Below are 24,687 nucleotides of genomic sequence, written 5' to 3' on the forward strand. Positions count from 1 at the left end.
ATAAACAAGTAGCACTTCCATTTTTAAAAACAGAGCAAATATTTGGAATGTATTTGGATTTGATATTACACAGAGCTTGCCACAGATTTGTTTTCATGATACCTTTCAATGCCACTGACAATTCGTTCAAGGAAAAATATGCTTTGAAGATTTAATATTTATGTTTTTCCAACCAATTTTATTTAGACATTGCCATAAGTTAGATATAACTTCCAGATAATTGCTGAATGTGCGCAGATTCTATTAAAGTGCTCAGTTTACTCAGAAACATTACATTAAAGTCTGACAATCTGATTTTCTTTGCTGATACTCATCCTGGAGGACGTGTTCATTGAATGTGCAGCACCAAGTGCATACACCCAGTTACCTCTGGGAGATAAATGGCTCTGCAATGAGGACTATTCCTGAAATCTGTGACATGAACAACATGACCTTCACTGCCCATGAAAAAAAACCTATCTTACTGGGAACGCCAAAGACTGCCATAGAAGGATAGCAAATGTTCTCTGAATGTAGAATTGTGACCATTCTTGTAACAGTGAGTTCTATGGTGACAGTGACAACGATAATCGATTGTCCTAAAAGCCCATCATATTCCCTATTGTCCATTAGGGAAGGAAATCTGCCATCCTTACCTGGTCTAGACCTATGCAGACTCCTGGAGTGGCCCTCTACATATATTGAGCTGTATCCACGCACAACACACAGGCAGGATGGACTGCAGCAGTTTGAGAAAGTGAATCCCCTCTCACTACCCGTTCAATGGCCCATTTGGGATGGGCATGAACTACTGGCCTCGTCAGCGACAGCCAAGTCCCATGAAAGACTGAAAGAACAGACACGCCACAATTGATAGCAGTGCCTCTCATGCAGGCTAGGTAAATTAATGCACAGGAGAACCACACTGAGGAGAGATGCTGTGCAGAAATAGATGGTAGAAATGGACCAGGCAAGAAAGAATTGGTATAGACAGTAGTGCAGAGAGTTAGAAAATAACATAAAAACGGAAGAACAGACTCTATGACACACAAGAACAGGTCAGAGGCTGGGAATTATGCGCCAAATTACTCACCTCCTGACGACCCAAAGCCTGTCTACACGGCACAAATCAGAAGCCTGATGGAATACTCCCCACTTGCCTGGATGGGTTCAGCTCCAAGCCACTCAACATCCTGACTTGGAAATATGTCGCTGTTCCGTCACTGTCACTGAGTCAAAATTCTTGAATTCCCTCCGTCAGGGTCAACCTACAGCATGCGGATCGCAGCAGCTAGGAAGGCAGATCTCCACCATCTTCTCAAGGTGCAATTAGGGACAGGTAATACATTTTTCAGCAAGCCAGCTACACTTAACAAACTCTGAACATATTCTAACATAAGAAAGTCAAGGATAGGAGGGAGAAGTCCGCAACCACAAAGAGGACCTGAGAGTAGAAGGGGCAGTGCTGTTTTGAGAACTCCTAAGGCATATTTCAGGAACACATTTGGAATTCTCTTCCCCAAATAGCAGTGCAGGATGGGTCATTTTAGGTCATATTTTAGGTTTGAGTTGGACAGATTTTTGAGGGACCAAGGATTTGAGGTTCATAAGGAGCCAGAGAGGAAAGTGGAATTGATGTCACAGCCAGCTGTCCTTGTATGTTGGAACTGGTGCAATCCCTGCTCCCAATTCTAACATTGAGGAACCAAAGAAGATGCAGCTGTTTAAAGGCAGAGGGAGAAGCAGAGAAGACCAGTGAGAATTGTACACCTAAACTGTGCATGAACAAATGGCTGTTGGCTGTGTGAAGTGCTATTGGTTATGTTTGTAACAAATGTCAGGGCAACTCATTGAACAAGGAAACCATGTTCTTGACCTTACTCAGCTTTGAGAGGAATGAGGACAGTTATTTCCTGATGTCAGGGTGACCATGGAGTAAGAGATACCAAACAAATGAAATACCAGGTCAGCTGTTTTCTGAAGATAATAGTGGTTTATTCATTGCTTTACAAAGCACAATATTTGCAACCATAGTCCTGCCAAGATGAACACTTTGGAGGCTGAGTTTGTAACCAAGAGCATAGAGCAGGGACCTGCTTGTCATCAACATCAGTATTAGGCAATTAAATGTCTCAAGGCAATGTGAGACTCGCTCTCACAGAGGGGAGGGAGGGAAGGAGAAGGTGGGATACACAGGGCTGGGAATGTGGGACTCACTCCTGTCAGGGGTGGGAAAGTGGAAGTTGTTCTCACAGGGAGTTGAGGGGGAGGTGGAAATGGGACACAATCCCACAGGGAGTTGGCGTGGGGCAGAGGATATGGGGCTCACTCCCACGGGGAGTGGGGAGGGAATGTGAGACTGGCTCCCATGTGGAGTTGGTGGTGGTTGAGGGGGGAAGTAACAATGTGAGACTCACTCCCTGGAAAGTGGTGGGGAGAAATGTGGGACCAAGTCGCACAGGGAGAGGGCGAGGTGAATTGAGTTGATATTTTGGGGACAGGGAAACTTGATAAATACGCGAGGGAGAGAAGGAGAAGCTGGTGGAGACGGAGAGACGATCGGAGGAGGATGCCAGTGTGGAGCAGGTACAGAGCAGAGCGGCTGAATAGCATTTCTCTGCAGCATAAAATGTCGAACTTTAGTGGGAATTGGTGAGAAGCAGTGGCATTAAATGGATCCTAAACAATAGATAAGGACAGTGAGACCTTTGGCAAGATAATGTTCTGTTACTGAGGAGCCAGGGTTTAAAATCGGCAACATATCCCACATCCCTGAAAATCACAGCAACTACAGCAAAATCTGCATCTCCTGTCTTGACTCATTCGTTCCTGTCGCAGCAAAATGGAAGCCTGGAAAAGACGGAGACCAAACCATCAGAATGTTCCAGAAAGAAAATGACTCCTGCTCCCTTTGACACCACACCAGTTGTGCAATGTCATTCACTGGCAGGGAGAGTCCACAAATCTTCAGCAACTTTCATCACCGAATGAAACGTCAGAGCTGGCAGAAAATTTTATTTTATTTTTGTTAATGGAAGAAACAAAGACGTCAATTTGCACATCAGCAAGCTCGCACAAATTGAGAACCGCCCCCGGATCATATGTTATTCTTCAGTACCGACAATCCAACAGTGCAGCGCACCCTCAGCACTGACCCTCCGACAGTGCAGCGCACCCTCAGCACTGACCCTCCAACAGTGCAGCGCTCCCTCAGCACTGACCCTCCGACAGTGTGTCACTCCCTCAGCACTGACCCTCCGACAGTGCCCGCTCCCTCAGCACTGACCCTCCGACAGTGCAGCGCACCCTCAGCAATGACCCTCCGACAGTGCAGTGCTCCCTCAACACTGACCCTCCGACAGTGCAGCGCACCCTCAGCACTGACCCTCCAACAGTGCAGTGCTCCCTCAACACTGACCCTCCGACAGTGCCCACTCCCTCAGCACTGACCCTCCGACAGTGCAGCGCACCCTCAGCAATGACCCTCCGACAGTGCAGTGCTCCCTCAACACTGACCCTCCGACAGTGCAGCGCACCCTCAGCACTGACCCTCCAACAGTGCAGCGCACCCTCAGCACTGACCCTCCAACAGTGCAGCGCACCCTCAGCAATGACCCTCCGACAGTGCCCACTCCCTCAGCACTGACCCTCCGACAGTGCAGCACACCCTCAGCAATGACCCTCCGACAGTGCAGTGCTCCCTCAACACTGACCCTCCGACAGTGCAGCGCACCCTCAGCACTGACCCTCCAACAGTGCAGCGCACCCTCAGCAATGACCCTCCGACAGTGCCCACTCCCTCAGCACTGACCCTCCGACAGTGCAGCGCACCCTCAGCAATGACCCTCCGACAGTGCAGTGCTCCCTCAACACTGACCCTCCGACAGTGCAGCGCTCCCTCAGCACTGTCCCTCCAACAGTGCAGCGCTCCCTCAGCACTGACCCTCCAACAGTGCAGCGCACCCTCAGCAATGACCCTCCGACAGTGCAGCGCTCCCTCAGCACTGACCCTCCAACAGTGCAGCGCACCCTCAGCAATGACCCTCCGACAGTGCTGCGCTCCCTCAGCACTGACCCTCTGATAGTGCCCACTCCCTCAGCACTGTCCCTCCAACAGTGCAGCGCTCCCTCAGCACTGTCCCTCCAACAGTGCTGCGCTCCCTCAGCACTGACCCTCCAGCAGTGCAGCGTACCCTCAGCACTCACCCTCCGACAGTGTGTCACTCCCTCAGCACTGACCCTCTGATAGTGCCCACTCCCTCAGCACTGACCCTCCAACAGTGCAGCGCTCCCTCAGCACTGACCGCCCGACCGTGCAGCGCTCCCTCAGCACTGACCCTCCGACAGTGCCCACTCCCTCAGCACTGACCCTCCGACAGTGTGTCACTCCCTCAGCACTGACCCTCCGACAGTGCCCACTCCCTCAGCACTGACCCTCCAACAGTGCAGCGCTCCCTCAGCACTGACCCTCCAACAGTGCAGTGCACCCTCAGCACTGACCCACTGACAGTGCAGCGCATCCTCAGCACTGACCCTCCGACAGTGCGGCACTCCCTCAGCACTGACCCTCCGACAGTGCGGCGCTCCCTCAGCACTGACCCTTCGACAGTGCAGCGCTCCCTCAGCACTGACCCTCCGACAGTGCCCACTCCCTCAGCACTGACCCTCCGACGGTGTGTCACTCCCACAGCACTGACCCTCCGACAGTGCAGTGCTCCCTCAGCACGACCCTCTGACAGTGCGATGCTCCCTCAGCACCGATCCTCTGAAAGTGCTGCATTCGCTCAGCACTAACAGTTTGTGACAGTTTTGGGCCACTTATCAAATAGTGAAGTCAAATGAAATTTTGGTGTTTGTTTCAAAACTGAATGTAGTACAAAATAGGGAGGTTTTGTAAAAACTATATGTGGTTCTTGTTAGGCCACAGCTGGTGTATTGGAAGCATTTTTGAATGACTTATCTTAGCATAGAGACACTGGCATTGGAGGAAGTCCAGAAAAGATTTATTCAGCTTGTATGGCAGGGGACGGGGGTGCGGAAGACTGTATTTTGAACAGTAGTTGAGTTAAAAGAGGATTTGAGGATAATCAAATCAGCCATGATATCAATAAATGCTGGAGGAGATTTGATGGGCTGAATGCCCTACTTCTGCAAACTGCACATGGATGGAAAATGAGACACTTCCTACAGAAAAAGCAGACATGGAGGCAGTTAAAAGTACAGAATTGCTATCAACTTACCTCACCCTGAGAGGCTTGGGTATTCTCAGTTGTCAGGGAATCTTGCCCATTCTCAACCTGTAACAGGAGAGAAATTATCAACACACATTGTGGCAGGCTGAGAGCTGAAGGACAAAAACAGTTCCTGGAGAAAGAAAATTCAACAACATTTTGAGGACTAAAATGTCAGAGCTAGAGTAGGTTACAGAGATGGGGAGGGTTTGTCGTGGCTTGAAAGGGGTACAGAGACAGTGAGGGGTGTCGGGGCTGGAGGAAGGAGAGATTATTTTTTCTTTATTCATTCATAGGATGATGGCGTCACTGGCCTGGCAGCATTTATTGTCCATTCCTAATTGCTCAGAGGGCAATTATCACAATGCTGTTGGTCTGGAGTCACATGAAGGCCAGACCAAGTAAGGATAGTAACTTCCTTCCCTGAAGGACATTAGTGAACCAGATGGGTTCAATCAACAATGGGTTCATGGTCATCATTAGATTCTGAATTCCAGATATTTATTCATTCAAATTCCACCATCTGCCATGGTGGGATACGAACAAATGTCCCCTGGCTATTACCCGAGTCTCTGGATTAACAGTGCTGTGATACCTCGAGGCCATTGCCACCCTTTGGGGGAATTTGAAGATGGGGAATTTGAAGGGTGAAAATATAAAGGAGACAAAACAAGGAAACAAACAGAAGATAAGGACACCAAATTGACACACAGACAAGTTTTAAATCATGAACACATAAAATCCTATTGCCGAGCAGCTGGTCTTTCTGGGTGATTTATTCAGTTATGAACATTATAAATGCACCAACAGGGAGGGATGTATCTTTGCTCACCTTGGACATTGTGAGGCACTGGCTCATCTCAGTGAAGACCAGCAGCATCAGAGTGACCAGGACCAGTCGGGTTTTCATCTGACCACTGCCCATCTCGCCTTGTCTTGTCCGATCTTTGAGCTTTTCTGTGATGTGGCTTTGGTTTGTGTGATTTCTTTTATACACCTGCTCTGGAGAGGTTCAGGGACATCTCGATGTTTGAGCGAACAAGTCAGGGATCTTTTCTGGGAATTGGGACTTACTAACCCCACATCCAATTATGCGATGTTGAAATCAGAGTAAGCCCAGTTGTAAACACACACATATTCATCATAAGCGGGAAGGAGATGTAAAGGAATTGAAATAGAATCAACACATTTCGCAATGTTCACAAATAAAGGAGACATTTCACAACTACTCACTTCCAAGTCATCTGCTGAAACCTTTTCCCCTCTCTCAATCCTCTGTCTCACTTCCTTTCAGACATTCCTTTCAAAACATTCCTTCATAACTGAAGCCAGGATCTTTTTGAGCAGAAATAGTGTACACAGCCACCTCTCACCCATTCACAAAATTGCAGAACCATGCCCCACCAACAGAGGAAATGCAAATTCAGCTAATGTCGATGTGTGGGGGAGTTGCCTGACAGCAAAGTGCTCCCCAGCCAGGAATATTCACCCAGGGTTTGCCAGGGGTGATACTGGAAGAATGTTCCCCCGGATGGGGAGAGGGTGGGTGTTGGTGCAAAGAATCCAGGGACACAGTTTGAAGGTAACAGCCAGGCCAATTGGGACTGAGATGAAGATGAATTTCCTCACCCAGAGGGAAATGAATCTCACAAACTTTTTCTGTCCCAGAAATAATGGAAGCTCAACCATTGAGTGGGCACAAGAGAGAGATGTTGAAGATATCTGGGGTTACACAGAGAAGGCAGGAAAATGGCATTGAGGAAGTGGATCAATCAAAACTTAAATGGGGTAGTGATAGAGACAGGGTGAATGCCTTCCTGTTGCTCCTCCTGTGACCTTTACCACAAGATCTGAATTTTCACATTATCTACATTCCTCATTCAATTCTGTTTGTTTTTCGGACCTCAGGTTGTTACCTATGTTCCATATTCCCTTTCTCACCTCGGGGTTAACAGGACAGGGTTCAATTTTCCATACTGGAAACTCCACCTGTGATCAATGCTGAGGGACCGCCGCACTGTCAGAAGGTCGGTGCTGAGGGCGCACTGTGCTGTCGCACCGTCAGTCCTGAGGAAGTGCCGCACTGTTGGAAGGTCAGTACCGAGGGAGAGCTGCACTGTTGGAAGATCAGTACCAAGGGATTGCCGCATTGTCGGAAGTCCAGTACCGAGGGATTGCCGCATTGTCGGAAGGTCAATACTGAGGGACAGCTGCACCATGGGACTGTCAGTACTGAGGAAGCACTGCGCTGTCAGAGGGTCAGTACCAATGAAGTGCTGCACTGTCGGAGGCTAAGTGCTGAGGGAGTGCTGCACTGTTGGAGAGTCAGGACTGAGGGAGGGCCGCACTGTTGGAAGGTCAACACGGAGGGAGAGCCGCACTGTCAGACAGTCAGTACTGAGTAAGCACTGCACTGGAGGACGGTCAGTGCTGAGTGAGCAGTGCACTGTCAGAGGGACAGTCCTGAGGGAGTGCTGCACTGGTGGAGAGGCAGCACTGAGGCAGTGCAGTACTGTCAGAGGTGGAATGCTGAGGGAGTGCTGCACTGTCGATACTGCACTCTGTGAAAAAGTTGCCCCTCATCCATTTTTAAAATCTTTCTCCTCTCAGCTTATAAATATGCCTCCTGGTCTTGGAATCCTGAACCCTTGAGAAAAGAAATTCACTACTCACCTTATTTATATCGCTCATGATTTTATTATGAAATAATGGCAGCCCTCAAGCTCCTACACTCCAGTGAAAAAAGTCCCTGCCTTTCCTTTTCACTCAAACCCTCCAGTCCTTGCAACATACACACAAACAGCAGAGGTCCATTCAGCCCATTGAATCTGTTACACACGTCAGTGTTCCACCATGCCAATGCTCATTGGATCATGCACATTCATCTGTTCTGAGGAAGGGTCACTTGGCCCGAAACAATAGCTTCCAATTTTCTCTACAGATGCTGTCAGACGTGCTGAGCTTTTCCAGCAATTTCTGTTTTTGTTTCTGGTTTACAGCATCTGCAGTTCTTTCAGTTTTATGAAGAGAATAGTGCTTTCGTGTTTTGAGAAGATTTGTAGCTCAGGTTGAGGTTCTGGATGTGAGTTTGCTCGCTGAGCTGGAAGGTTAGTTTTCAGACGTTTCGTCACCATTCTAGGTAACATATCAGTGAGCCTCCGACGAAGCGCTGGTGTTATGTCCCGCTTTCTATTTATCTGGTTAGGTTTCCTTGGGTTGGTGATGTCATTTCCTGTTCTTTTTCTCAGCGGATGGTAGATTGGCTCCAAGTCAATGTGTTTGTTGATGGAGTTCCGGTTGGAATGCCATGCTTCTAGGAATTCTCGTGCATGTCTCTGTTTGGCTTGTCCTAGGATGGATGTGTTGTCCCAATCAAAGTGGTGTCCTTTCTCATCTGTATGTAAGGATACGAGTGATAGTGGGTCATGTCGTTTTGTGGCTAGTTGATGTTCATGTATCCTGGTGGCTAGCTTTCTGCCAGTTTGTCCAATGTAGTGTTTGTCACAGTTCTTGCAAGGTATTTTGTCGATGACATTCTTTTATTTGTTGTCTGTATAGGGTCTTTTAAGTTCATTAGCTGCTGTTTTAGTGTGTTGGTGGGTTTGTGGGCTACCTTGATGCCAAGGGGTCCGAGTAGTCTGGCAGTCATTTTATGTAGGGGAGAATGGTTATGGTTTCTGAGCCCGTTTTGTCTGTTTGTTTGGGTTTGTTGCTGAGGAATCGGCGGACTGTGTTCATAGGGTACCCATTCTTTTTGAATACGCTGTATAGGTGATTTTCTTCTGCTCTTCGTAATTCCTCTGTGCTGCAGTGTGTGGTGGCTCATTGGAATAATGTTCTAATGCAGCTTTGTTTGTGGGTGTTGGGATGGTTGCTCCTGTAGTTCAGTATTTGGTCCGTGTGTGTTGTTTTCCTGTAGACGCTGGTTTGAAGGTCCCCATTGGCTGTTCGCTCTACTGTGACATCTAGGAATGGCAGTTTATTGTTGTTTTCCTCCTCTTTTGTGAATGTTATGCCAGTAAAGGGGATTATTGATGGTCTTGAATGTTTCCTCTAATTTGTTTTGTTTAGTGATGACAAAGGTGTCATCCACATAGCAGACACAAAGTTTGGGTTGGATGATTGGCAGAGCTGTTTGTTCGAGTCTCTGCATTACTGCCTCTGCTAAGAACCCTGATATCGGGGATCCCATGGGTGTACCGTTGGTTTGTCTGTAGGTTTTGTTATTGAAAGTGAAGTGGGTGGTGAGGCACAGGTCCACTAGCTTGATGATGTTGTCCTTGCTGATGAGGCTGGTGGTGTCTGGTGTATGTGTCTTCGGTTCTTCTAATAGTGTCGTCAGTGTTTCTTCGGCCAGGTTGATGTTGATGGATGTGAACAGGGCTGTTATGTCAAAGGAGACCATTATTTCATCCTCTTCTATCTTGGTGTCTTTGATGGTGTTCAGGAATTCTTGGGTGGAGCGAATGGAGTGGTGGGAGTCTTCTACTCGGTGTTTTAGTCTTTGGTGTAGTTCCTTGGCTAATCTGTAGGTTGGTGTTCCAGGTCGCGACACTATGGGCCTGAGGGGGGCTTCTGGTTTGTGAATTTTTGGTAGTCCGTAGAAGCGTGGTGTGTTGGATCGATCTGGTTTCATTTTTTGGAAGTCTCTCTTGTTGAATTCTCCAGATTTTTGAAGTTTTTTGAGTAAGGCTGTGATTCGGTTCTCTGGTAGTGGGGTCGGGTCTATCGCCACCTGTTGGTAAGTGTCGGTATCTGCAAGCAGAGCGTTCGCTTTCTCAACGTAGTCTGTTCGGTTTAAGATGACTGTCAAGCGTCCTTCGTCTGCAATAGAATAGTGCTTTCTTTGGCCTCACTGCCAGGAGTAGAAATGAAGTAAGGAGTCAACATTTCAGTTAGTGTACATCAGACTGGACACTGACTGAATCATCAAACTCGCTTGCAGGGCTGTGTCTCAAAGCAGAGAAATAGGGTTCTGTCTTTCACTCCATTCTCTATCTTCTCTCTCTATCAATCTGGCTTCTGTCTACCTTTCTCCTCGATCTCCTTTTATTTCTTTTCTCTCTCTGTCTCACCCACTCAGTCTATCTCTGCCTCTATATCTTCTCCACTGTCAGTGTCTCTCCTTTCTGTCTCACTGTTCCTGTGTCACTTTCCCTCTCTGCCTCTGCTTTGCTGACTCTCTATCTGTTTGTTTCTGACTCTGTCTCCCTCTTCCACTCTCTGCCTATGGGTCTGTGTCTCTCTCTTTCTCGAGTGCTGTCCACTTCCTCTCATTTGTGTCTGTTTCTCTCTTTCTCTGGCTATCTCTCTCTGCATTTCACTTTCTGTTTCATGCCCCCTCTCAGTCTCTCTGTTCTCTCTGCTTCTCTCTCTGCAGCATACTTTGCATTCATTCTGCTCTCATTCCTTGCTTCTTTTATCATTCGCTGTGTCTTTGTCTCCCACTTTATCTCTGCCTCTCTCTCTCTCTTTACCTCTGTCTATCTTTCTTGCTCTCTCTTGCTGTGTTCCATTCTCTTTCTCAATCTTCCTCTCTTTTGCTTCCTTTGCTTCTTCATCAATCTGTATTGTACCTTGAATCCTTTTGGTTCATAATCTATATTTTCTTGACAGTTTTTGAGACTTTCTCGAGATTGCTCATTCTCTACTTCATTCAGAGCAGCCAGTTTCTGCACAGCAAGATCCCACATTGAAAGGAGTGATCATGAACTGACAAAAGAGGCTTAATGGTCTCCTCCTGTTCCTGTTTAACCCAACTGTTCCGACAATATTTAGAAGAATAAATGATGTTTTCCCACATTAACATGTGATAGTGAGGAAAAGGCATCAGATTGTTACATGTATCCTCCGGAAAATTACAATTGACCTGTGACCAATTTCCTCTGCTCAAAGCAATGCCAAACTTATATAACCCTTTGTGTTGAAGTCATTAACTATATATTCTAGTGACTCCCCACTTGCTGATATTGAGCACCAAGCCCCTTTGTTTTTCCCATTCTCTGAAGATATTCAATACTTCTATAATGTCAGTACCGGACTGGTTACAATGCTGCCTATCTCATGCTGTCTCATTCATCTTCAGAACTGTGTTAATACAATGAAACCAAGTTTTCACAAAGGCTTTGAAATGTTGCTGATGCACCCGCCTCGACCACTTCCACTGGCAGCTCATTCCATACAACCCCCTCCTCACATTTGCTGTCTGGGGCTATGGCAGGGGCAGTCACAGTAGCCATAACAATACCATGGAAATTGGCAAAGCACAACTAAACACGCAGGAGCCGCTGGTTCTAAACTCCCTCAATGTTGGTGGACGTCTTTCTGGCATGGCAAATGCCTTCAGGATGATTTACTGGCTGGGTGGTATCCCAGCATATTTTATGGGGGCTCAGGCCAGAGTCATCTATCAGATGGCATCCACTGCTATTACCTGGACTGTGTATGAGTTCAAGTGCTTCATTAGCAAATACCACTGTGAGAGCAGGTAAACTGACTGAAATTCAATAAGCCAGCATTGATGCTATGGAGACTTATTTGGACTGCAATACCCCTATATTTCTGTTGTTGCATTCTTTTTAATGAGAGAATCTGGTAGTACGTCTGATACAAGCTCCAATCTTCAGTTGAGTAAAATTATCTCCATGTCTCCTGACGACGTGAGGTCAAACCAAAGTTTGTGCATTTACGGCAAAAATGATTTAAAAAATATAGGCTGCATGGTAGCTCAGTGGTTAACACGGCTGCCTCACAGGGATCCGGGTTTGATTCCAGCCTCGGGCAACTGTCTATGTAGAGTTTGCACATTCTCCCCATGTCTGTGTGGGTTTCCCCTGGATGCTCCTGTTTCCTCCCACAGTCTAAAGATGTGTAGGTTAGGTGGATTGACGATGTTAAATTGCCCATTTTGTCTCGGGTGGGAAATGGAGGGAAAGTGGAAGGTGTAATGCTCTTCAGAGGGTCGGTGTTGACCTGATGGGCCAAATGGCCTGCTTCCACACTGTAGGGATTCTATGAATTCTGCAAAATATGCCTACCACCTTCTGTGTAAACAACAGTTGCCCTTCAGTTCCCATGTATTCTTTCCCTTCTTGCCTTAAACTGATGCCCTCTAGCCCTCAATTCCCCAATCTTGGGAAAAAGACTGAGTGCATTCACCCTATTCATGCCTCTCAAGTTTTTTTACACTTCTATAAGATTCCCCCTTAGTCTCCTATGCTCTCGGGGAAAGCATCTCAGCTTATCCAAATTCTGCCTATAATTCAGTCCCTTGAGGCCTGGCAACATCCTTGTAAATTTCTGCTGCACTCTTTCCAGTTTAATAACATCCTTCCTACAGCAAGGTGACCAAAACTGGATGCAGTATTCCAAGTGTGGCCTCACCAATGTCCTGTATAACCGTAACATAACTTCCCAACCTCTATATTCTTTTTTTTTTCTATTCATTTGTGGGATAAGACCATAAGACCATAAGACATAGGAGTGAAAGTAAGGCCATTTGGCCCATCGAGTCCACTCCACCACTTAATCGTGGCTGATGGACATTTCAACTCCACTTATCTGCACTCTCCCCGTAGCCCTTGATTCCTTGTGAGTTCAGGAATTTATCAATCTCTGCCTTGAAGACATTTAATGTCCCGGCCTCCACTGCACTCCGTGACAATGAATTCCACAGGTCCAAATATGGGCACTGATGGCTGGCCAGTGTTTCTTTCCCATCCCTAGTTGCCTTTGAGAAGATGGTGGTGAGCTGCCTTCTTGACTGATGCCCTGACTGATGAAGGCCAGTGTGCCAAATGCCTTCTTCACTGCCCTGTCTACCTCTGACTCCACTTTCAGAAAACTGTCCACCTGAACTCCATGGTCCCTCTGTTCCATTACACTCCTTAAGGGCCTACCATTCACCATGAAATTCCTATCTTGATTTGACTTTCCAAAATGGAACACCTCATGCTATTAAGCTTCATTTACCCTTACTCAGCCCGCTTCCCAAGCTGATCAAGATCCTGCTGCAATTTCTGATAACACTCCTCACTGTCCACAATACTGCCTGTTTTAGTGTCTTACTCATGTAACCAAACTAATGCTTGTGTCCATAAACTTACTGATCATACCCTGCATATTCTCATCCAAATCATTGATATAGATAACAAAAAGCAATGGGCCCAGCGCCGAAACCTTAGGCCCGCCACACGTCATTGGCCTCCAGTCTGACAAGCATCCTTCCACTATTGCTCTGTTTCCTAACATCAAGCCAATTGTGAACACAGAGAGCCTACTGTGTGGAACATTGGCAAAGGCCTTATTGAAATCCACATAGACTACATCTACCACCGTGCCCTCATCAAACTTCCTGGCCACTTCATCAAGAACTCTAACAAATTTGAGGGTCAAGATCTCCCACTCATGATGCCATGCTGTCTACTCCTAAAGAAACCCTGTCTTTCAAACACATGTCTATCTTCTCCCTCAGAATCTTCCCAAATAACTTACCTACCAGAGACATTAAGCACACTGGTCTACAGTTCCCAGATTTTCTTTGCAGCCTTTCTTAATGGCACAACATTCACTACCATCCAGTCTTCCAAGACTTCGCCCATGGCTAATATTGATGCAAATATGTCCACCAGGCTGTCGGAGTCTGAAGAAGCATTTGAAATGGTCCTTTCCACCTTGGTCCAAGCTTGGGACAATCCCAGTCCCAGACAGGTACAAAATCTCCAATCTGCGGCCACGAAGACCAATCCTGATTCTTGAGGTCTTGGTCCGGTGTCTGCGGAGGCGGTCTGAAGGCGCACTTTGCCTGTGAATGGAGAAACTTTAAAGATTATGTTAGTTGCCGGAAGTACCTTTGCATTTCTTCTCCCATCACATTCAGTGTTTGGGTGGATGGGTTGGTATTGGCATCTCAGGCTGTTCTGCTGGGTTGGCCATAGACCACTTCTGCTGCCAAGAGCCCAGTAGTAGAGTGGGGTGTTATTCGCATGTGATACAAGGCTAGTGGCAAAACCTTTAACCAATTCAGGCCGGTCTCTAATGTCAACTTGGAAAATTTTGCTTTGAGTGTTCCGTTAGCTCTTTCCACTATCCCTGCTGTCTGGGGATGGTAGGCACAGTGGAATTGCTGTTGGATGTGTAGCATATCACACAGTTCCTTATTAATTTTCCCTACAAAGTGAGGGCCGTTGTCCGAACTAATTTGTTGCGGCACTCCAAACCTCGGTATTATTTCAGTTAATAATAGTTTTAATACTGTTGAGGCTTTGTTGTTTGTCGTTGGGAAAGACTCTATCCACCTCCTGAATACATCTACAATGACAAGACAATATTTATAACAGTTTACGCGCGGTAATTCAATAAAATCTAGCTGAATGCATTCAAACGGTCCACCTGGCAAGGGTATTTTTTCCTGGTGAGCATCTCACCCCCTGGCCCACATTGTTTTGCTGGCATGTGAGACATGATGCTATACGAGACTGGGCTACCTCAGCCAGTCTGGGGTGCCACCAGGTACGGAGCATAATACCACTCATTCCCTCCTTGCCAAGGTCAGAATGCAGACAGTCAACAAGCATAGGCAACAAAGTATCAGGTACACACACTTGGCCGATCAGGGTACCCCAAAGGCCTGAGGATGCAGAATGCAAACATCCATGCACCTTTCAAATATTCTTTTCAGAAGCAGGGGCGTCCCCCTGTAAGTGCCGAACAGTGACTATATCTGGCATGCCCGTCTTATCTGAAGGCATGCGATTTACTGCCTGCTTGTTCAAAGAAGGTATAATAAAAATTTGGTCTGCAGCAGCCTGTTTAGCAGCCAGATCAGCCCGAGCGTTGCCCTGAGTAACTATAGAATCATCGGAGGCATGGGCAGCGCATTTGAGAACTGCCAATTGTTTAGGGAGGAGGATTGCCTGGAGAAGGTTTTTATCAGACAGGGAATTCTGGACGGGTGTCCCTGAGGACGTTACAAATCCACGCTGAGACTACAACTGGCCAAAGTCATGGGAGATTCCAAAGGCATACCGAGAGTTGGTGTAAATATTTGCTGAATTCGCTGCGGGTAGAATGCAGGCACGGATAAGGGCAAAAAGTTCTGCCTTCTGAGCAGATACTGGGAGCTCAAATGCCGCCGATTCTAATGTGGAGGCAGCATCGACAATCGCGTATCCAGAGAGGGGGTTACCCAAGGGGGATACCCAAAGTGGATATGGAGGAACTGCCATCAACAAACAGGATAAGATCCGGAGAAGGGAGTGGGGCATCAGTACTCCCTGAGCAGCAGACAGTTTCCACTTTTTATACCTTATCAAGTGCATAATACATAAAGCATTTCTACATCTCACAATGGCATGATACATGAAACAATCACTACAATAGACAATAACATGATACGAAACAATTTCCACATCGAAAACATAAAGAGAGCAGGATATCATTCGTGAAGTGACCTCCTAATGACAGGAGGCGATTTCAAATTGTTGAAGTGACAGAATGTAATTTCAAGCTGCTGATGTGTCTGGCTTGAACAAAAGTCAGTGCTCTGGCCCCTTTGTCAGAAGCAGAACTTACATACTTCAGAAGCCTCACACCTTTACAAATACTCCTCACTTAACCTTATTTGAGTCAGTTTCCACATACCCCCATGCAGGAAGATAAAGATTTGCACAGTTTATCTCGAATTCTATTCAGGCAGGAAGCTTAAGGCAGTGTCTGCATACCTATGTGTAGGAAGATAAGGAGTTCCAAAGGTTTACACCTAATTTCTAGTTGGGCAGGAAGTTTTAACGCAGCGTCTGCATACCTTTGTGTCAGCAGATAAAGGACATTAATTTATAGAAATATAGAAATACCAATAACATCTCAGTAGCCCCCAGGATGATGATAGAGGGAGACTCAGTGATGGTAACACTAGGGAATGTCAAGGGGTGGTGGTTAGACTGTCTCTTATTCATCGAGGTTATAGCATGGCATTTGTGAAAGGTGCTGAACATTGATTGCACACATCGGCGTCCATCCCCACTTCTGACCTTATGATGGAGGGAAGGACATTGATGAAGCAGCTGAAGATATTTGGGTATAGGACACTAGCCTGAGGAACTCCTGGAGATGAGCTGATTGTCCTCCAACAGTCATAGCCATCTTCCTAAGTGTCAGCTATGACTCCAACCAGTTTGGTCTCTGATACCCATTGATTCCAGTTTTGCCAGGGCTCCTTGATGCCACACTTGGACGAATGCAGCCTTGATGCCAAGGGCAGTCACTGTCACCTCATCTCTGGAATTCATCTCTTTTGACCATGTTTGAACCAAGGCTGTAATAAGGTCAGGAGCTGAGCGGCCCTGGCAGAACCCAAACTGGGTGTCACTGAGCAGGTTATTGCTGAGCAGGTACTGCTGGATAGCTCTGTTAGTGACACATTCCATTGCTTCACTGATGTTTGAGAGTAGACTGATGGGGCGGGAATTGGCTGGGTTGGATTTGTCCTGTTTTTTGTGTACAGGACATGCTTAGGTCAGAATATAGCTAGGGATGTCGGGGCTGGAGTGGGTTACAGAGAGTAGGAGGGATGTTGGGGCTGGAGCGTGTTACGGAGGGTGGGAGGGATGTCGGGGCTGGAGCGGGCTACAACATACCTCTGGAGCAGGTGGGACTTGAACAGCTGCCTCTGAGGTAGGAACCCCTGCACCACAAGAGCCCTCTTTAGTGCAGAGTTTAGGTATGTTTAAACAACCTGTTCAAGAGTGTAATTATACACCACTGGAACAGGTGAGACTTGAATCTAGGCTTCCTTGTTCAGAGGTAGGCACAATATTACTGAACCACAACAGTCCTGTATTTTAATGCTGAGCCGGTCAGATCAGCAACAGCAATACAAATTAATGGCTGCCATTTAATGAGTGAATCTCAGGCTGAGCATGAAGTGGGTTTGGAGAATTTGCATAGAATGTGAGTCCTGGAGGCTCTGATCCTTTCCTGTGCTGGGTTTCAGGAAATATGTTCAGGGCTGAAGCTGAGTCTGTGAGGGAACAGGCAGGATACCATCTTACTGATCCATGTGGATATAGACAACATAGACCAAGCAAGGAACGACGTTCTGCCCAGTCACCGTAGGAACTCAGTGTCTAATTCAGAAGCAGAACCTCAAACATCTGGATTAATATCTATGCCATGTGTTAATTGGCAGAGAGCCAATCGGATTAGGGAGTGACCCAGGTGGTCAAAGACTGCTTGGGGAGACATAGGTTCTGTTTGTCTTATCACTGACGCAGCCAGACCTGCTGAGATTGTATTTCAGTTTTCTTGGAACAACAATGTTTACTCTTTATGTAATTTCTGTTAGTTTTTACTCAATCCGTCATTTGTGATACCTAAGGTCCGATATGTTTGCTATTTCCCCCTTCAGCAAATATTTTCACATTAGAAGACCGACAAGCATGAATACGAAGGTAACTCCGTTCCTGGCAGCATTATGTTGCCAGGCCTGCTGAGCTTAGCCAGCAACTTTGTTTTTGTTCCTGATTGACAGCATCCGCATTTCTTTTGGTTTTTAACTCCATTCCTGTTCACATTTAAAACTCTGTAGTTCGGTCGATGTTAGCTCTCTATAGTCTTTTTGTCAAATTGCCTCATCCTCACTGTCGCTGCCAATTCCAAGTTTGGTGTCAAAGAAAATGTTGATGTTTTTGTTCTTGATATTTGAGTGCCCATGTCATTCATATATAGAAACAAAATCAAGAAATATGCATCCTGCATGAAAAAATCTTGACTTCTATTCTGTTGCCTGCGAGTTGCAGCAATTTATGATCACTCATTGTACTTTGAGAAGGCTGCCACCTTTTCACATTTGTGTGGTAGGGACAAGGACTAGGTTGAGCCGAGGTTTGTAGTTTTGTGAAACAGGACATAAAACAAGCTTCTGACCGCATCGGCTTTCTACTGTTTTCTTGTTCCTCATCCTTCAGTCAAGGCATTTTTCAGGGTCTAATTTGAGAATTCCTGGACCTCTGTAACTGGCCTGGAACTGTGTGTGAAAAGGACTATTGCAAACCACAAGAGGAGTTTTCACCCCTACACTGCAACCACAGGCTGCAATGCTGCGGACTGAGCATAAAACCCCAAGTACCATGATTATATTCCTCTGGCCCATGCAGCTCCTTCTCACTGGATTAGACACTCAGCAGAAACACGTTATGTCTTATGTTTGAGCCTTGAAGCTCTCACTCTATATCACTGAATGAAAGCTGTATTCAGAAAGAGAACTGAAATAAACTTTCTAAGTGTGTTTTATGACACTGTAAGATTTGTGTCACTGAGTTGGAGTCACTTCATTGGGGAAAGAGGGTCGGAAGGCGTCGGTGAAATGTAGTGAATGGTGGAAGACCTCACTGTGCGTCATCCCTGAAAGTTTGTGTCAGAAAGTTGCTTTTCAGCATTGCAAGGCTTTAAGGTGAATGCATGGTTAAATGGAGATGGCAGATGTAAATTCTTTCAAGACTGTCTTGTTGAGAATTTGGAGCCATGAAAGTAAGAAACTATTTTCAAATATTTATCCAGTTGTAACCACTGTGCTGTTGTAAAGGGCTGCTCTGATAGGTCTCTAACCCTCTACTTTAGTGCACTGTACACAGGTTAGGAAGAACCTCACGGTTCAGACAAACTAACTGCTTACTTTTGAAAATTCACTGTGTGTGTCGATCCAAATTGAAATGAAAGACTCTCCACTTGTGCATTGTCAACCTGCCAACAATCTGTCAGAAGTGTTAATTGTCCAATATCAATCCTGCCCGTTTCCACGAGTAAATTACAGCCTGTGTTGAACTTACTTTCCATCTTTCGTGGGTATTGGACTTATTCATCAGGAAAGTTCCAACAGTGTCAGGGTCACGTTGCACCCTGTGAGATTCCATTGGTATTAAGTTTCTTGACAGGCCTGTGAGTCATGATGATCGAACAGTGAGTGTTATTAGGTAACTAATGGGATCAGAGGCCATGCATTCTGAATAAGAGGAGGCTACTCAGCCCTTCAAACCTACTCCATCACTTGATAAGATCATGGCAGAGCTGGTTTGAAACTTCAACTCTACTTTCCTGTCAAAACACATCACTTCTCATTTCCCCACATTTCTACGGCTACATTTGCATTCACACTGGAAAATTCTCACTGCACTGTCAGTCTCCTCTGGTGCTTAATTCAAATGAAATACTGGCCTATGACAGAGCTTATAGGGGATTTGAACAGAGAGACGAGAGGTTGCCTTCCCCTGGACACACCACATCAATCTATTTTTGGACAGTCAGGGAAATAGTGAAAAGCAGCACTTCAATAACCAATGAGCATATTTATGGAACAGGGCCAAGATAAGAAAGAGTAAAAGTTCTCTGTTTATTGTAGACAAATCTTCTGAATGTAAGAAATAATCTGGCAATGCTGGAAGAAAAATTAATGACAAATCAGTGAGAAGATTTTGAAAGAATGTTCCTATGGACACAGTGCAGACAAAATAGTGGCTCGCTTTTCTTCCCCCTCCACACCACATCTCACACACAGGGTCGCATTTGTTCTAATGTGGGGTAGGGGGGTGGATCCAGGAATGGGTAATAATTGGATAATTTGACAATTTTCTAATATCACATATAACATGGTGTCAGATATTAGACCAAGATATTTACAGAAATTATTCTCATTCTCTTTTCAGAAAGCACACTGCATTGGCTACTGCAAGGCAACGATGTGACCTTCTGGAGTGTGTATTATGTATTGTGTAAAAGCTCGACAATTACTGTGTCTAAAGATGTAGCGCAGGTGCAGGGGGAAAGGATGTATCCAGGATCCCTGTGGTATGACCCACCAAACATGTGTAGGTGGGACCCTCTGCGTCCACGCTGTGGAATCCGTGGTATTCAGGTGTAACCATGGTGCATAGAAAACCCCACTGGATTTCCACTTTGTGTTGCAGGAGTGTGGGGAATCACGGACGATAGTTAGTGCTTCCCTGAGAACAAGTGCATGGCAGTGGGATGCCTCGTACACCACCCGGACAAAGGGTCAGAGGTTCCACCAGGGGGATTTCCTCAAGAACAAAATAAAAAAGGGGTTGAGATCAGGAGTGAGGCTCCTCCCCCAGCTTGTCCCACACAAAGCTGACCCTCACAATGGACCCACTGACACGAAGATTGCAGATGGCACGAAGATTGGTGGAGTAACAGATAGTGAAGGGGACTGTCAGAGATTACAGCAGAATATAGATATATTGGAGAGTTGGGCAGATAAATGACAGATGGAGTTCAATCTGGGCAAATGCGAGGTGATGCATTTTGGAAGATCTAATTCAAGAGCGAACAATACAGTAAATGGAAAAGCCCTGGAGAAAATTAGTGCACAGCGAGATCTGGGTGTTCAGGTCCATTGTTCCCCGAAGGTGGCAACACAGGTCAATTGAGTGGTCAAGAAGGCATACGGCATGCTTTCCTTCATCGGATGGGATATTGAGTACAGGAGTTGGCAGGTCATGTTACAGTTGTATAACACTTTGGTTCAGCCTCATTTAGAGTACTGCGTACAGTTCTGGTCGCCACATTACCAAAAGGATGTGAATGCTTTGGAGAGGGTGCAGAGGAGGTTCACCAGGATGTTGCCTGGTATGGAGGGTGCTAGCTATGAAGAAAGGTTGAGTAGATTAGGATTATTTTCAATAGAAAGACGGAGATTGAGGGGGGACCTGATTGAGGTCTACAAAATCAGGAGGGGTATAGACAAGGTGGAAAGCAAGAAGCTTTTTCCAAGAGTGAGGGACTCAATTACTAGGGGTGACGAGTTCAAAATGAGAGGACGCAAGTTTATGGGAGATATGCGTGGAAAGTTCTTTATGCAAAGGGTGGTGGGTGCCTGGAATGTGTTGCCAGCGGAGGTGGTAGACGCAGACACGTTAGCGTCTTTTAAGATATATCTGGGCAGGTACATGGATGGGCAGGGATCAACGGGATACAGACCCTTAGAAAATAGATGACAGGATTAGACAGAGGATCTCGAACAGAGTAGGCTTGGAGGGCCAAAGGGCCTGTTCCTGTGCTGTAATTTTCTTTGTTCTTTGACCAGTCATTAAACTCACAGGGAAATGCATGAACTAATGCCAATCATTATAGATGTATCAGGGGTACTGGAGTGGTGTCCTTCCTCATTAAATATTATATTCCCACCTAACCTGCAGGATAATGTTAGATTTTAGATTCCCTACAGTGTGGAAACAGGCCCTTTGGCCCAACAAGTCCACATCACCCTTTGGAGCACCCCACCCAGACCCATCCCCCTATAAACCACACACCCCTGAGCATGACGGGCAATTTAGCATGGCTGATCCACCTAACCTGCACATCTTTGGACTGTCGGAGGAAACCGGAACACTCGGAGGAAACCCACGCAGACAAAAGGAGAATGTGTAAACTCCGTACAGACAGTTACCCGAGGCTGGAATTGAACCCGGGTCCCTGGTGCTGTGAGGCTGCAGTGCTAACCGCTCAGCCACCGTGCTGGCAATGATCGGGTAGGGGACAGGGAATAATGAGGGAAAACCCAGAACGGTCATTAATAGAAGAAAGAGAAGGGAACTCCTCAATGATCTAGTCACAGCGTGTGGGCCAGCAGTGTCACTGGTCAATCGCCTTGACCTGGATAATTTCGGACATAAACTCAGGATCTTCACCCAACAAGTGAAATGAGCCCCAGAAGGACTGAATACAGATGATCGACAGGTGACCACGGGACAACCAGTGGAGAATCAGGCTCACCGTCATTGAGTGGCCATACTGGAAGGGTCACGTCAAAATGATTAACCAGAACATCCTGGGCTTGGTGTGAGGGATTGCAGTTATCCCAAGTGACAAAGTTGGGTAGAGGACCTTTTATTTTGAAAAGATTGGAATTGTCCAAATAATGTGTCAGGACGTGTTACCACGACACTCTTCCACATGCTGTGGGGAGATAGAGGACATTGACAGTGACAAACTCTAAAGTAAATGTGAACAAACAGACCATATCATCACATGTCCATAACCTGTCATCCATGGTTTTGGCTCCTTTCAGATTAAGCTGTGGTCCTAACCGCACTCACATTGATATATCTTGGGATACTAGTGGTTATGATTGCAGGCTGCAAAAGGTAGATATCCTAATGGATGGCTACCATCGCACTGAATAACGCCCAGACACACACGCTGGGGCTGTAAGGTAGACGGAACTCCGAGGGTTATCACTTTATTTTTATTCACTTGCACAATGTGAGTGTCCCTGGCTGTCCAGTATTTACTGCCCATCCCCAGTTGCCCCTTGAGAAGGTAGTAGTGAGCTGCCTCTTTGAACCACTGCAGTCCGTATGCTGTAGGCAGACACACAATGCCCTTAGGGAGGGAATTCCGGGATTGAGAGTCAGCAGGTCTCATTCACTTGCACTTATTCTGATCACTAAATGTTGTCTGTGCACCACAATTCTGTTTGAACCTTTTTGTAGAAATAATTATATCACTTCTCACACGTGTGCTGATAGGTTTGACCAATGTACACAATGGCTTTCACACAAACATCTGGCTATTCCGACAACAAACACAACCAACTTTTACCATTAGGTTTTAACTTTATTTACATCAGCTTCTTTCCATTCCAAACGGGGAAAATGTAGCAGCCTCCTGGTTGCTAAAACACAGATAAATGGTTAACTTGGCCAAAAATCAAGGGATGCAGGGTATATTGGCCAAGAAAAGCGCTAAAATCACTAAACTCACTCACGAGACACAGTGCAAACACAGCAGCCAGGAGGGAATGACATTAGCACAATGCCAAAGTCAACAATTATCCTGGACAGAAATATCCCCAACAGCTTATTCACCGAACAAAGGTCGGGGGTGGTGGGGGGACACACAGAAAGTCCTGTGATACAAAGAAACAAGCAGTGGCATGCCATTCAAATGATTGGCAATGTTTCAAATGATTAACAGATGATTCTGATTGTCCAGAACTCTTGAAAGTTCTGGAAAACTATCCAAAATGACACAAAAACAGAGAAATTGTATGGAATAAAATTGAATTAAAATTAAGATTCACTAAAATTGAATTCAATAAAATATCTGGAATTAAGAGTCGAATGAAACCCATGAATCCATTGTCGGTTGTCAGGGGAAATGCCTATCTGGTTCACTAATGTCCTTTAGGGAAGGAAACTGCCATCCTTACCTGGTATGGTCTACATGCTACTCAGACCCCACAACAATGTGGTTGTCTCTTAAATGCCCTCTGGGCAATTAGGGATGGGCAAAAAATGCTGCCTGGCCAGCAACACCCGCATCCTTAGAATGGATTAAAAAAATCCACCAAATGAAGGAGGGCCCAGGCAGAAAGGCACTGGGTCCTGCTGCACAAAGAAACAAACAGTAGCAAGTCATTCAAATGAGCGGCAATGTTTCAAACTGTTAACCAATTCTCCTAATTGGCTGGAACTCTCAGGAACGTTCTGGAAAACTCGCCAAAATGATACAAAAACAGAGTTCACCTGCAGACTGATTTCTTGAATCTTCTGGAAGCCTTTCAAGGAGACCAGCCTGGTAAAAGGCAGAGACCAGCCGACCATCCAGAGATAGAAAGCAACCTCACCGAGACAGAGTCAGAGAGAGAGAGAGAGAGAGAGAGACAGAGTCAGAGAGAGAGAGAAAGAGAGAAAGAGAGAGAGACAGAGTCAGTGAGAGAGAGGGAGAGACAGAGTCAGAGAGAGAGAGGGACAGACAGAGTCAGAGAGAGAGAGAGAGAGAGAGAGAGACAGAGTCAGAGAGAGAGAGGGACAGACAGAGTCAGAGAGAGAGAGAGAGAGAGACAGAGTCAGAGAGAGAGAGAAAGAGAGAAAGAGAGAGAGACAGAGTCAGTGAGAGAGAGGGAGAGACAGAGTCAGAGAGAGAGAGGGACAGACAGAGTCAGAGAGAGAGAGAAAGAGAAAGAGAGAGACAGAGTCAGAGAGAGAGAGAAAGAGAGACAGAGTCAGTGAGAGAGAGGGAGAGACAGAGTCAGAGAGAGAGAGAAAGAGAGAGAGACAGAGTCAGTGAGAGAGAGGGAGAGACAGAGTCAGAGAGAGAGAGGGACAGACAGAGTCAGAGAGAGAGAGAAAGAGAGAGAGACAGAGTCAGTGAGAGAGAGGGAGAGACAGAGTCAGAGAGAGAGGGAGAGAGAGAAACTTTTTAAATTTACAAGAGACTTGGGAAGTGTTTTAAGCTTAAGAGGCTAAATAGGATTCAAGATAGAATGACTATAATTGAAGGGGATTGCAACATGTCTTCTAATAAAGAAGGGACAGTTTATGTTGGTCACAGCTTGTGTTCATACAGATTTGGTCATTTCAGGATTGTGTGACACATGGGCAAATTCATCCACAACACTCCAATTGGAGTTGTCGAATTTTTTTCAAGGAGGAACTGGAATTATCTCATGAACTTGCTG

General features: G+C 46.1%; 1 protein-coding gene across 1 annotated transcript; it reads right to left on the reverse strand.

Moving 5' to 3' along the window:
- Positions 1–1,952: 1,952 nt before the first annotated feature.
- On the reverse strand, positions 1,953–6,250 carry LOC132207410 (hepcidin-1-like). The gene is made up of 3 exons (XM_059642922.1): positions 6,043–6,250; positions 5,220–5,276; positions 1,953–2,829 (listed from the first exon to the last, which is right to left on the reverse strand). Exons 1-3 carry the CDS (start codon positions 6,133–6,135, stop codon positions 2,725–2,727), a joined length of 255 nt encoding a protein of 84 aa, XP_059498905.1. The 5' UTR covers positions 6,136–6,250; the 3' UTR covers positions 1,953–2,724.
- Between the last annotated feature and the right edge of the window lie 18,437 nt (positions 6,251–24,687).

The sequence above is a fragment of the Stegostoma tigrinum genome, chromosome 46 (assembly GCF_030684315.1).
Source record: "Stegostoma tigrinum isolate sSteTig4 chromosome 46, sSteTig4.hap1, whole genome shotgun sequence".
In the NCBI taxonomy this organism is placed as follows: domain Eukaryota; kingdom Metazoa; phylum Chordata; class Chondrichthyes; order Orectolobiformes; family Stegostomatidae; genus Stegostoma; species Stegostoma tigrinum.